Source organism: Myotis yumanensis, unplaced genomic scaffold, assembly GCF_028538775.1.
Source record: "Myotis yumanensis isolate MYYU_CA2020_CCGP unplaced genomic scaffold, mMyoYum1.0.hap1 SCAF_13, whole genome shotgun sequence".
In the NCBI taxonomy this organism is placed as follows: Eukaryota; Metazoa; Chordata; class Mammalia; order Chiroptera; family Vespertilionidae; genus Myotis; species Myotis yumanensis.
In genome coordinates this window covers 10,473,668-10,486,399 of record NW_027223764.1, presented here as the reverse complement: position 1 = coordinate 10,486,399, position 12,732 = coordinate 10,473,668, and the positions used below count along the sequence as shown (strand labels likewise).

The 12,732-nt window shown below is 47.8% G+C and overlaps 1 protein-coding gene across 30 annotated transcripts in view; it reads left to right on the top strand.

The window, feature by feature from the left end:
• Positions 1 to 1,176: 1,176 nt before the first annotated feature.
• TCF7L2 (transcription factor 7 like 2) overlaps positions 1,177 to 12,732 on the top strand; it is a 197,494-nt gene continuing 185,938 nt past the window's right edge. For 12 of the 30 annotated variants that reach the window (XM_070432262.1, XM_070432263.1, XM_070432259.1 and 9 more), the window contains exons 1-3: positions 1,179 to 1,895; positions 2,178 to 2,244; positions 2,454 to 2,578. In XM_070432262.1, coding sequence (XP_070288363.1) covers positions 1,707 to 1,895; positions 2,178 to 2,244; positions 2,454 to 2,578 — 381 coding nt within the window. In that variant the 5' untranslated portion in view covers positions 1,179 to 1,706. Of the gene's footprint in view, positions 1,896 to 2,177; positions 2,245 to 2,453; positions 2,579 to 12,732 lie in introns of all 30 variants that reach the window. The other 18 variants (XM_070432252.1, XM_070432248.1, XM_070432249.1 and 15 more) reach the window with 3 other exon arrangements.

Genomic DNA, 12,732 nt, shown 5'->3' with positions numbered 1-12,732 from the left:
AACCAATCTGCTTCCCAGGAGAGTGCCTAAAAATCAACAAATACCTGCTCCAAACCCCAGGTTTTCCATCTCCTCCCTGAGGTCTTCCAGCATCAACTTGGTTAGCAATTTCCTGCCAGAGCCATCTACATCTTGATTATTTGGGCAGTCTTTCTGGGATTTCATTTCAGACCCCCTTGGAGGAAGACTCCAGCACCTCTGATCCCAGGGGTTGGTGAACTTTCAGTTTTATTTTCCCTGGTGGTGTTAACGCCCAAACTTTTCACCTCCAAAGTCAGAAAGGACTTTGAATCCTAGCTCATTTCCTACTAACTGCGACGTCAGTTAACACACACACACACACACACACACACACACACACACACACAACCAACACTGCATTAAAAAGAATCATGTATTTTTTTCCTTAAAGATATTTTTAATGTCCACAGTATTGGATTATTTTTTGGATACAAAGTCATCTTGGCATATTTGTTCTAGTGAGACAACATTTAATGAACTGATTCACTGTTAATCAACAAAAAAGGGAGGGAAGACCTCGTGGGTTAATAGTTTCTTTCACTGCAATGACCAGGAACTCTGCCCAGCCCTCCACTTCCCCAAGCCCGCGGAGAGCGGAGGGCTGGATCTTCCCTTCGGGCCACTTCTGTTACATCCTGCCCCGGGGTGGCTGATCCCACTGCGGGATTAACCCCTGAGCACCCCTCCCCCCCCACCCATACCCCCCTTCCTTACACTACACTCCTCCTTTCCCCTCTCTTCAAGACTTATTTCTAATATTTCTAAACTGCACTTTTTTTCTGGGCCTCTCCCCATCCCCGCCCCCCAAGTGGGCTTTCCTTCCGCCTTCCTGGGCTCGGATTCCTGACTTGGTCGCCACCCCCTTCCCCTCCTCTCCCACCCCGCATTGTCTTGTCGAAGAAGCCACCCCCTACCCGGAGCGAGTCCCCGTCCCCTCGCCCGGACTCCCGGGGTCGCACACCCCGCGCAGGCCTCCTCCCCTGCACACGCACTCCTCCCTCCCCCGCTCCGCCCCCGCCCCTCTCCTCCTCCCGCACCCGGCGCCCGAAAGGATCATTGTTGGCCGCCCCCGCCCCGCCCACCCCGCCTGTTTATTTATGCACACGTCACCCGCACGGCCCCGCCCCCCGGCATCTCATTAAGCGAGTGTGTTCCTCTCGCCCTGTCAATAATCTCCGCTCCCAGACTACTCCGTTCCTCCGGATTTCGATCCCCTTTTTCTATCTGTCAATCAGCGCCGCCTTTGAACTGAAAAGCTCTCAGTCTAACTTCAACTCACTCAAATTCGAGCGGCACGAGCTCCTCCTGTATCTTCGGCTTCCCCCCCCTTTGCTCTTTATATCTGACTTCTTGTTGTTGTTGGTGTTTTTTTTTTTTTTTACCCCCCTTTTTTATTTATTATTTTTTTGCACATTGATCGGATCCCGGGGAACGAGAGAAAAAAGAAACCCAAACTCACGCGTGCAGAAGATCTCCCCCCCTTCCCCTCCCCTCCTCCCTCTTTCCCCTCCCCAGGAGAAAAAGACCCCAAAGCTGAAAAAAAAAGTTCACCTTGGACTCGTCTTTTTCTTGCAATATTTTTTTGGAGGGGGGAACAAAACTTTTTGGGGGTATTTTTTTTTTTTTTTTTGCTTTTCTTCCTCCTTCATTTTTCTTCCAAAATTGCTGCTGGTGGGTGAAAAAAAATGCCGCAGCTGAACGGCGGTGGAGGAGATGACCTAGGCGCCAACGACGAACTGATTTCCTTCAAAGACGAGGGCGAGCAGGAGGAGAAGAGCTCCGAGAACTCCTCGGCAGAGAGGGATTTAGCTGATGTCAAGTCGTCTCTAGTCAATGAATCAGAAACGAATCAAAACAGCTCTTCCGATTCCGAGGTAGGAAAAGCCCCTCGGGCTGGTGGGGTGTTTTAATCTGTTTCCTGGGTTTGGCAAACGTTGCTTCCAGGGGAGAAATCGGGGCTGGGGGCGGCGGCGGGGCGCCGCGGGGCCGGCCGGGCGGGCGGCGTGTGCGCGCCGTGCCACCATGGCGAAAACTTGTAACCCTGTTTTTCTCTCCCCCCCGAACCCCCCACCCCGCCGGTTCTGTCTCTCCCCGCTTCTCCCCCCTTCTGCGTGGCGTTTGCCCCTCGTCCTCCCCACCTCCATCCCTCCGGGAAGGCGGAAAGACGGCCTCCGCCTCGCTCCGAAAGTTTCCGAGATAAATCCCGGGAAAGTTTGGAAGAAGGTGAGTACGCCCCGCGCGCCCCGCAGCCGCCCAGGGCTGCCCCCCGGGCCCGCCGCCCCGCGCGCCCGGGCCCGGCGCCCCGCTCGGCCCGGCTTGGCGCCGGCCCGGCCGGGGCGTCCGGCCCCTGGGGCCGCGCTCTAAAAAGTTTCTCCCCGCTCTCTCCCGCTCCGCGCGGCCGCCGCCGTCCCCTCGCCGCCCCGCCATGTTAGCGGCCAAGAGGCAAGATGGAGGGCTCTTTAAGGGGCCACCGTATCCCGGCTACCCCTTCATCATGATCCCCGACCTGACGAGCCCCTACCTCCCCAACGGATCGCTCTCGCCCACCGCCCGAACCGTAAGTGCCTCCAGCGCCCGGCCCCCTCCCGCAGCCCGCCCGGCCCCGCATGCGGCCTCTACCCTGCCCCCTCCTTCCCCTCCCCTCCCCTCCCTTCCCTCCCCCCCCTCCCCGCCTCCTCCTCTCCCCGCCTCCCCTCCCCCGCCCGTGGCCCAGGCCGCCCGAAACTCTCCAAACTTTTCTGCCTTTTGTGGACTGGATTTGTTTGCACTTCGCCATGTTCTTGCTTTCAGTTTGCTGCCTTGTGATGCTGGGGAGACCTTTCTGTCCAAGCAGGGCTTTGTTGGGGGGGCGGGGGGAATCAGAAGAAGTATTTTTTTTTTTGCGCTCTGATTGCCCCCTCCCCCTTCGGTGGTGTTTGTTTCTTCACCCTGGGAAGATGACTGTGTGGCTCTTTCTTTTCTCTCTCTCTCCTCTCTCTCTTTTCCTTCCCTCTTCTGTGGCGTCTTGGGCTTTCCCGGGTTAACCCCTTGGCTGCCGCTGCCGGGGACTCAGGGACTGGCTGCGCCCGACGCGCGGGGTAGAGAGTGGCTTGTCCTCCAGGTGTTGGACCTGAAAACCGGCGAGCGAGCGCGCGCGGAGCCCGAGGCCGTGGAGCGGCGCCTGGGCTTTCTCTCTCGGCCCCTTATTTATTTAGCTTTCTAGTGTTGATCACCGGCTCTTAGCCCTCCTCCCCCTTTGCCCTGGAAGGTCATGCTTGCCAGACTGGTCCCACTGCAAACTTGGGGCCTCTGGGCTTCTCTCCTTTGGCCACCCCGCAGGGCCGCGAGCGCCCTGGGCGCCTTGGCGGGCTCGGCTTCCCGGCGCGCTGGCCGCCGCGGGCTCCCCCGGCCTGCGCGGGGTGGGGAGGCCCCTGCGGCCAGGGTTCTGGGTTTGTGGGCAGCCGGGATGGCCTCCTCCGAGCCGACTTGTATTTCTAGGGAATTTTGGTGCCTTGGAGCTTAGAGCGGGGTCTGCGCTTGCCAGCTCAGTGAGCCCTGGGGAAGGGGAGGCAGACACCAGGGTCTGCGGGCCCAAGGTGCAAAGGGGCAGCCCAGGGCGCCTCTCCTTCAAGGGAGTGGGCTGCTGACCGTGGGCCTCCCAACTTTGGAGGCCCTAGAGCCGCTCCGGGTGCCAGGCTCCTGGCCGCTTCCCGTAGGCTGTGTTGCCCACCGCTGACATTTGTTAGTAAGGCTCACACCCTTCCCGGACTGGCCTATGCCCCCTGGCCTTGCCCTGAACCCCCTCCCCCCATCCGCTAAAAAGCCTGGATTGAAAATCTCTAGCCGTAGCCTGTAGCCATTTGTGCCCGGTTTTCCGGAATTGTCATTTGCACCTTCTCTGGTTTGCCCCCCCCCCCCCCCCCCCTTATTTACACACACAGTACTTTTGTTTTTTCTTTTTCGGTAACTGGAGATAGCTATTTGAAATAATGCACCCACTGTTTAACAGGCATGGATTCGATGCTAATGACCCTAGGGCTTGCCGGCCGGGAGTCGATCAGATCTACAAGTGTTTTTAAGCATTAAAATATTAACTATCAGGTTTGACTTGTTTCTTGGGCCCTGGCAAAAATGGTAAGGGCATGCTAGACCGATCATTTTTTTATGGCTAGGAAAGAGAAATAATTATTCCCCCTCCCCTGCGCTCCGGCTTCTGCATGCTTGGGAAGCTGGGAGAGCGGCTCAGCCGACCTCTTCCTGCAGGGCCAGCGCTTTCAGGCTGCAGGGGCCCGGCTGTGGGGGGAAGCCCAGCCCGGCTTGGTTGTATTTTTCTTGGGAGCTCGAGGGCAAGAGCTTGCTGCTCACAATCGGATGGTTTGTGTACTCACGAACCCGACCAAGCAACATTCCAAAGTCACCATGAGAATGTCTTCCTCCCCTCCCCTCCCCCTACCATGGTATTATTTTAAAATCCACTTGGCCATCTGAAAGGCCATCTGAATATTAAGCTCGGACGGCGGACTTGCTGGCTTTCTTGACTCTTTGCAAACTCTCTGGCTGTGAGGGCTGGCAGTCTCGCCATACAACCTCCGAAAACTTGAGCAGTGGTGTTGGGCTGTCATTAGGAGACAGGGAAATTGTTGGAGGCAAAGAAATGATTTCCTGGTGCGAAAGGGAAGGCTCCCAACCATCGGTCCCCTTTGTGGGCATTACAGGAATAGACGGAGTCTAGTTCTGTTAATTGTGGACCTAGCGGGTGGCCTTGTGCTGTGACATCAGATTGAGTCTGAGAAGACATTTCTGAACTCAGTAGGCAGTTTTCAGTATTTGCATGTCAAACACCAACTGACATCTGCGTGTGCACTGCCCCTTCCGCCTTCCTCTCTGTTACCTGGGTTAGATTTTGTGCTCCGAAATTAAAGTTATTTATTTAGGCCGGTTAGCGGAGCAATGGAAATGAGGACGAGAGGCTGTTGTGTGTCACTCCTGATGTCTTCCATCAGAGGGGCCAGCTTGCAATTCCAGATTTGATACAGCTGCCGGAGGAGTCTATAGGCGAGACAGCGGTCTTTTCATGCCTATCTGAAATTCTTAGTGCTTCATGGAGGGTGTTTGGGAGGGCAAGGTGTAAAGACAAATTAGCTGTATGCTTAATTCATATCCGACCCTCCTTGTTGGTGGTGTTTTTGCTACATTTTCTGTTGCCTATCAGGTACCTGTAAAGCAGCTGCATCCGTTGAAAAGCCAACTCTTTCGATCCCTGATTTCTGCATTTCTATTTAAGAATGTAAAGAAGTAAGGAGTATCCATGAATCAACTTATGATGAATAATACATTATCTCAAGAATAATGCTTTAATTGCCGAAGACGCTATAAAGCTTGATAGTAATAATTTTATTTTAAAACGACAAAGATTTCTGCATAACATTAATTTAGTCTTTGATACAGTAATAGGAACAGCTTTTTAAGAGACAGATTTGAATACAAAAACATTAAGGAGAGAGGTCTAGTTAAAGAGATGGGAAGTGATAGAACTGCAAATATTAGAATTGTGGTAACATTTGTACTTTAAAGATAAGAATACTGTTACCGTGTTAAAATGGATAGGAAAAAAGTAGTGTTACATTTTGCTTTCTTATTCCCTCCTGCCAAGCCAGAAGTGGGAATGTGGTGTGGTCGAAATTCTAGGTAGGTTTGAAATTGCTTTTTGATTGTTAGACTTCTTGCATCTTTTATCCGAAGTTACTTGCTTTTCCACGGAGCTGTTTGCTACTAGTTTGCACAAATAAATAAGCAGCATCTTGAATTCATTTTTGAACTTGGAATCGGGCATTTAAAGGAAACCAAGAGGGGCCTATTCACTGGGGTTCTGTGTAGCCGGCAACTTCTCTTTCTGCCTGCTGAAAAATGGATGTTTTCTCCTCATTCAAACAACATAATCCTTTCTAATACAAAAGAGCTAGACCTTGGAGTGTGAAGGGTTAATGGTGGTCCTTCCCTGTTGTCCTCCCACCCCCCACCTGCATCCCAGATTGTTTTGACAACACTTTTCAAAGTGTGACATTCCAAGCCCCTACATAACAATGTAATATTACTGTAATTACACAGGTCATTACATTTTAAATAGAGAACAATAAAATGCTTATCACCTTGAAAAAGAACAGGTGGTCTTGCCCTTCTTCGGTATTTATGCTAATTGTTTTTCATCTCCTTCCGAAATATTTATGGGGAACATGTTTAGATTTCAATCTGCCTGCCACAGTATTAATTCTGTGCTAATCTTTATAGGTTGGGGTTTAATGTCTGCAGTATGGATTATGGGTTCAACACTCACCCAGTAAGTCATATATTAATGATTATAAATTTAATATGCCAGCGCTTTGCCGTTTGTTGAATTTAAAGCTTTCTGAAACCCCAGAAACAAAACTATTCAGCAGCCGGGAGCCTTAAAGTGCTTCTTTGGAAGAAGTGTTTTTGGAAACTTGACGGCTAAAGGGATGTAGCTTTCCCGGATGCCCCCTATCTGACTGAGAAAAGATTTAGAGTCGGACAATCCCGGTTCTTGCTGAGGAGTTTTGCACGTTGATTTGAATTTCCCTGATGCGGATTTCACTTGGAGTCCCCGCTGGAAGCTGGTCAGCTTTCTGTTTCTTAGCAAGCTGTGAAAAAGTTCCAGGAAGGTGTCTGCGTGTTGGCAGATCAAGAAGGCTGTTCTGTGAGCAGCGCAAAAAATACTTGCTTTAGAAAACTCCCATTTTAATAGTTGCACCAGAGGCTGTGCCTTTAAAGGTGACAGTCCACGTCGTTCCGGGTTTTGAATGCCCCTCTCCATCCCATGAGGTGCCCGTGTGCCTGCGAAATGTGCTGGAATTCTGGGCTGGGAAATCCTGCTGCCACTTCCCTCACACAAGCACCCCGGGCCAGCCAGGAGGTACCCAGGAAGATGGCACATTTTGTCAGATGCTTCACAGGAGGGGCCCCCGAATCCCATTAAAAATGCACTGGAGAGAAAGGACAGCTGCAAATTTTTGTGCGGACGCGTGTTTCTGGACCGTGACTAAAACTCCCGAGGACCTTTCCCCCAGCTGTCTGGAAGTTATGTGGAAGTTGGTTTATTGGCAGTTAAGTATGAGACAACCTGGATTTAGCAAAGGCTCTCTCTTGCACAGGAAGTAGATGACATTATACTGGGGGAAGGGATGAGACTGCAGGCCAGGAGTGATTTACTTGTTGTTTTTTTTTTTTGTGTGTGTGTTTTTTTTTTAAACCATAGACTTGCCAAATAAATAAGCACTTTCCAAGGAAGTAGGTTGTAAGCTTTTTAGTCTTGGTAAGTGGAATTAGATAATATCTTGAACCGCATTTATAACTGTTTAGAAGTGACACAGTACAGAAGTTTTGAAAAGGCGGGGTGTGGAGGGGGGTCAATCAGATTCTGGAGGCTTTTATTTTCGCAGGGGGGTGGGATGGGGGGTCCCGAGTTTCTTCTGGGAGTATTGGCAACCGTGTAAGTAAATCTTCAGCTCTGACTTATAATTGAGCACATTTGTGAAGGAAATGGTTAATTTTACAACCAAAGGCAAACTTGCACCTCGACAGGTCTGCTGAAAGAAATGTGCCCCAGTCCTTTGCTGGCAAGCGCCACCGGGTCATAAATCCACAGGCTTTATTTACAGCCCATAACACTTATGAATGTTAAGATATTTGACGCCACGTTGGCCTTATAATATTCAAGGTCCGCAGACATTGGCAGTAGCTCAAATTTCTCTCACTAATTATAAGCAATGAGATGGGGGGGGGGGGGTGGCGAGGGAAAGCCCATCGCAAATGCTGCCCTCCCCCCTCCTGTGACCCCCCACCTCTGCAATCTGAGCTGACTGAGGCCGACACCCCCTCCTTTGGCAGCTGACTTGTAGTTTTCCTCTAGGCTATTGTTATACACATTTATAAAGAGCACTTTCAGGCATGGAAATTCAGTGGGGGGCTCTGCACAAATGCCTTTTTCAAAAGCAAAGTTGCTCTAGGTGTTTGCATCTTTTTCCTTCTGGTTTCTCCCTTTTTCCTTTTTTTTTTTTTTTTTTAAGTCTATGTTGCCTCTATAGTGCATATTTCCCAGAATACTTACATAAACGGAATAGGGGAGACTGCTCTGTAATTTATATGATGTTCCACTGAGCTGGAAGGGAAAATACACACATTGCATAGTGCACTGGTTAACGGGAGGGTTTGAAAAAAAAATGAGGGAGAGGAGAGTCGATTTAAGGACATTAATAGATGAGAAGAAACAATGCAGGTTTATGTTGGGGCTGGGAAGGAAAGCCTTGCATTTGGGAAAGGTACACAGAAATGTAGCCCAGGGAGGCAGAATAGATGCTGGACTAAGATTAGAAAAGTAGAAGATGGAGCACAGATTTGGGCTTGGGGAATGGCTTGAAGGAAACGGGATTCAAAGTTTCTTTTTTAAAATATATTTTATTGATTTTTTACAGAGAGGAAGGGTGAGGGATAGAGAGTTAGAAACATCGATGAGAGAGAAACATCCATCAGCTGCCTCCTGCACACCCTCAACTGGGGATGTGCCCGCAAGGTACATGCCCTTGACCAGAATGGAACCTGGGACCCTTCAGTCCGCAGACCGACGCTCTATCCACTGAGCCAAACCAGTTAGGGCTCCAAGTTTCTTAGGAGAGGTGCGAGTACCATGCAGGATGGGGGGGGTGGGGGGGGGGGGGGAGGGGGGAGGAGGGGGGCGGTGCTTGCTGTTTCAAACTACATCGCTTGCTCAGCTGAGTCTGGTTCCAATCCACTCCTCACCCAAAGTGAGGATGTGGCAACAGATAGGTTTCATATCAGTTATTGTGATCTGGGGGTGGGGCATTTGTGGTCCAAACCCCGGTGTGAGGCCTCCAAGGCCAATTATTTTGCCGATTTTAATTTGTTTTTTAAAAGTGGGCTGTTTGTGTGTGTTGCAAGCTGACCACATGCTAAAGGGGAATGGGGTTCTGAGGTGTGTGGGAAACCGTTGAGGGCGGGCTGTTGGTTCCATCTTTTCTGGCCAGATCCTTCTCTCTATCCAACCCCAACTTAAAGACCCAGGCTGAAAGGTTTTATTTGCTAATCAATGGAATGCAGAAACTTACTAGCCCTCAGGGACAGATATGAATCCCTTAACAGCTCATTACAAAGATGGGGCTGTGGGATCTTTGAACGGGTTATCAGTCCTGGTCTTAGGTTTTCCCAGGATAGCTTTTCCTTCCTTAGGCACATCTGATTTCTGGCTGGTAATTCAGCCCGTTATACTTTATTCTTTTTCTTTTCTTTCTTTCTTCTTTTTTTTTTTTTGTCGTGAAGTAGCCCCAAACGGTTCGGTCTACAGAGGGAAGGAATGGGCATTAGTGGGATCAGCTCCGAAGGAGTTAAAATTGCTCACTAAAGTTTGGCATCATGAAAATAAATTTGAGGCCTGGTAGGCATTAGCAGGGCACAGCACATTTACAGAGCTTAATTAGTACGAACTGTAATTGTTCATGGCCTGCCAGAAGAAGTAATGTTCAGGAAAAGTGGAGTCCTTCTCTTGCAGTCTCCAGTTTGAAACCGATAAATCACTTGCATATTTGTGTAGTGATTCAAATGGAGCTAAGACCTCTCCCATCCCAACATGTGGTAAATTGTAAAGTCAATGAATTGCAGATGTAGGCTACAGTGAGATTCTCTAAGAAAATGCAGAATGAATGGGAAAGAAGTGATGCTATAAATATTTACTGAGAAGATAACTGGGTTCCTGCGTGCTGGGCCAATTATGATGTACTAAATATATTAGTAAAATGCTTAAAAAATCGGGAGGATTCGTGTGGGTCTTGGGGTGGGGTTGGTTTGTTTTAGAAAGTGAAATAAAAGGCACTATGTTATTGTCGTGTCAGTTTTATTAAGCCTGAATCACAATGGCATACCCAGGGAAGGACACATGAAACCCACATTAATGCAAATTAATTCGTTATGAGTTGCGGCGCTGTGACTGCTAAGTGGAGTAATGATGGGGGCATCATTTAAAGAGTGTTCGTGAAGCTAGCAACTTTCTGTGAAAATGCTGTGTGAGGAACATGGCTCAGCACGTGAGCCTGGGTGCTTTGGCGGGCTAGAAATGTGTTTTGTTCAGAAGCAGGAAAGTTGATTCACTTTATATCTTCCCCCCTCCAGCCCCCAAGCAGTTGAAGAACTTTGTTTTTTTTTTTTTTTTTTTTTTTTTTTTTTTTTTTTTTTTTTTTTTTTTTTTTTTTTTTTTTTTTTGGTATATCAAACTCCAACTTTTTTTTTTTTTTTTTTTTTTTTTTTTTTTTTTTTTTTTTTTCCTCTTAAAGTATTACAAAGGGTATTACATAAGTATCCTTTTCCCCCCGCCCCGCCCTTGACAAACCACTACCCTCCCTTACCCCCCAGTGTCTTATGTCCATTAGTTATGCTTATATGCATGCATACAAGTCCTTCGGTTGATCTCTTACTCCCCTCCCTCCTGCCCCCCAACTCTCTCTGGCCTTCCCACTGCAGTTTGACAATCAGTTTGAGGCAGCTCTGCCTCTGTATCTATTATTGTTCAAAAGTTTGTAATGGTCTTTATTATCCATGAATGAGTGAGATCATGTGGTATTTTTCCTTCATTGACTGGCTTGTTTCACTTAGCATAATGCTCTCCAGTTCCATCCATGATGTTGCAAATGGTAGGATTTCCTTCTTTTTAACAGCAGCATAGTATTCCATCGTGTAGATGTACCACAGTTTTCTAATCCATTCATCTACTGATGGGCACTTAGGCTGTTTCCAGATCTTAGCTATGGTGAGTTGTGCTGCTATGAACATCTGGGTGCATATATCCTTTCTGATAGGTGTTTCTGGTTTCTTGGGATATATTCCTAGTAGTGGGATCACAGGGTCAAATGGGAGTTCCATTTCCAATTTTTTGAGGAACCTCCATACTGCCTTCCATAGTGGCTGCACCAGTCTGCATTCCCACCAGCAGTGCACAAGTGTTCCTTTTTCTCCACATCCTCTCCAGCACTTGTCGTTTGTTGATTTGTTGATGATGGCCATTCTGACAGGTGTGAGATGGTACCTCATTGTTGTTTTGATTTGCATCTCTCGGATGATTAGTGACTTTGAGCATGTTTTCATATGTCTCTTGGCTTTCTGAATGTCCTCTTTTGAAAGGTGTCTATTTAGATCCTTTGCCCATTTTTTGATTGGATTGTTTATCTTCTTTTTGTTAAGTTGTAAGAGTTCCCTATAAATTTTGGAGATTAAGCCCTTATCCGATATGACGTTGGCAAATATGTTTTCCCACGAGGTGGGTTTTCTTGTTGTTTTGTTGATGGTTTCTTTTGCTGTGCAGAAGCTTTTTATTTTGATGTAGTCCCATTTGTTCAGTTTCTCTTTAGTTTCAACTGCCCTAGGAGCTGTGTCAGTGAAGAAATTGTTTTGGCATATGTCTGAGATTTTGTTGCCTTTGTATGAAGAACTTTGTTTTAATGTGTAAAGAAAATCAGCTAGTTTTTCCTCAGAAATCAACCCAGAAATGCCGATCACCATCCCCAAAGTTCAACTTCAACATTTCTTTTTTATTTTCTTTTTTAATTTTGCAAGAGATTGCAGCACAAAGTGGAAAAAAACGAACGTGTAGCATCCCCCCATAGACCTCTAGATGTAACTTTCTTGAAGCAATTTTTTCCCTTTTTTTTTTTTCTTCTTACAGGATTTTGGTCTCAGGCAATGTTGCAAGTCAATACTTCTTTCCCCAAATGTGAGTAGGTGGATGTGTGTGGAAGCTGTAAAAGTTAATGATCGCTCTCTGACTCATAGCTGATGGTTTCAGGTTGAGGAAAAAGAAAAGAAAAAAAAAATTAATGAGGGTAAATAGACATTTGGTGGAACATGGGAGACAGTGGGAGAGGTTGTTCTGTCTGAAGGCCTGCGTTTTGTTGCAGCAGGATTTCTGGAGAATGCCAGGAAGTGGAAAGGGGGTGCCTTTGTTTAAGTTGTTGTTTTAGGATGGAGTAAGTGTTCAGCGGCTGGATCTTTGCAGGAATGCTGAAGCCCACGTAGCTACCAGTCAGAGCTGGTTTTGCCTCCCCAAGGGGAAGTCAGAGGCCCCCTGGACACTTTTTAAAAGGGCAGGCAGGAGCCCAGAGTCCTGGCCAGAAGTTCGCTTCCCATTAAATGTAAGAGGCTCCCCACAGAGGGGTGCTGTGCTGTTCCTGTCCTGAAAATGACTGATGATGTAAGAACAAGCCTTAGATATTATTATTAACATTATTTTAAAAAACGGCTCTTTTACGTGAATGGCATGGGCATTAAACTTCAAGTGGCTGATGGTGGTAGCGACAGGGTAAAAAGGAAGGAAAGTGGACCAAAAGACCTCCAAAACCAAAACTTTGCAGGAAATGAATCTGGATTTATTATTATTTTTTAAATAAAATAGAAAGTCAAGTGATTCATGAAGCCGAGCATAGAGCAAATGCCCCACCTCGTCCCCATTTAGTGGAATGAACAGGCATCAAAAAGGAATCTTCACCACATTGGAAGTTGACCTGGAGCTGGAAAAACCAACATAGGGTTTTGATTTTTTTTAGTCACCTTTGAGGTTGTAAAAGCCCATTCCTCTCCTCTCTGATGGCTTGTATCTGAGACACCATATTTAGGGCCAGTAGTGGTGATGAGGAATAAAATGAGAGAAATCAAGAG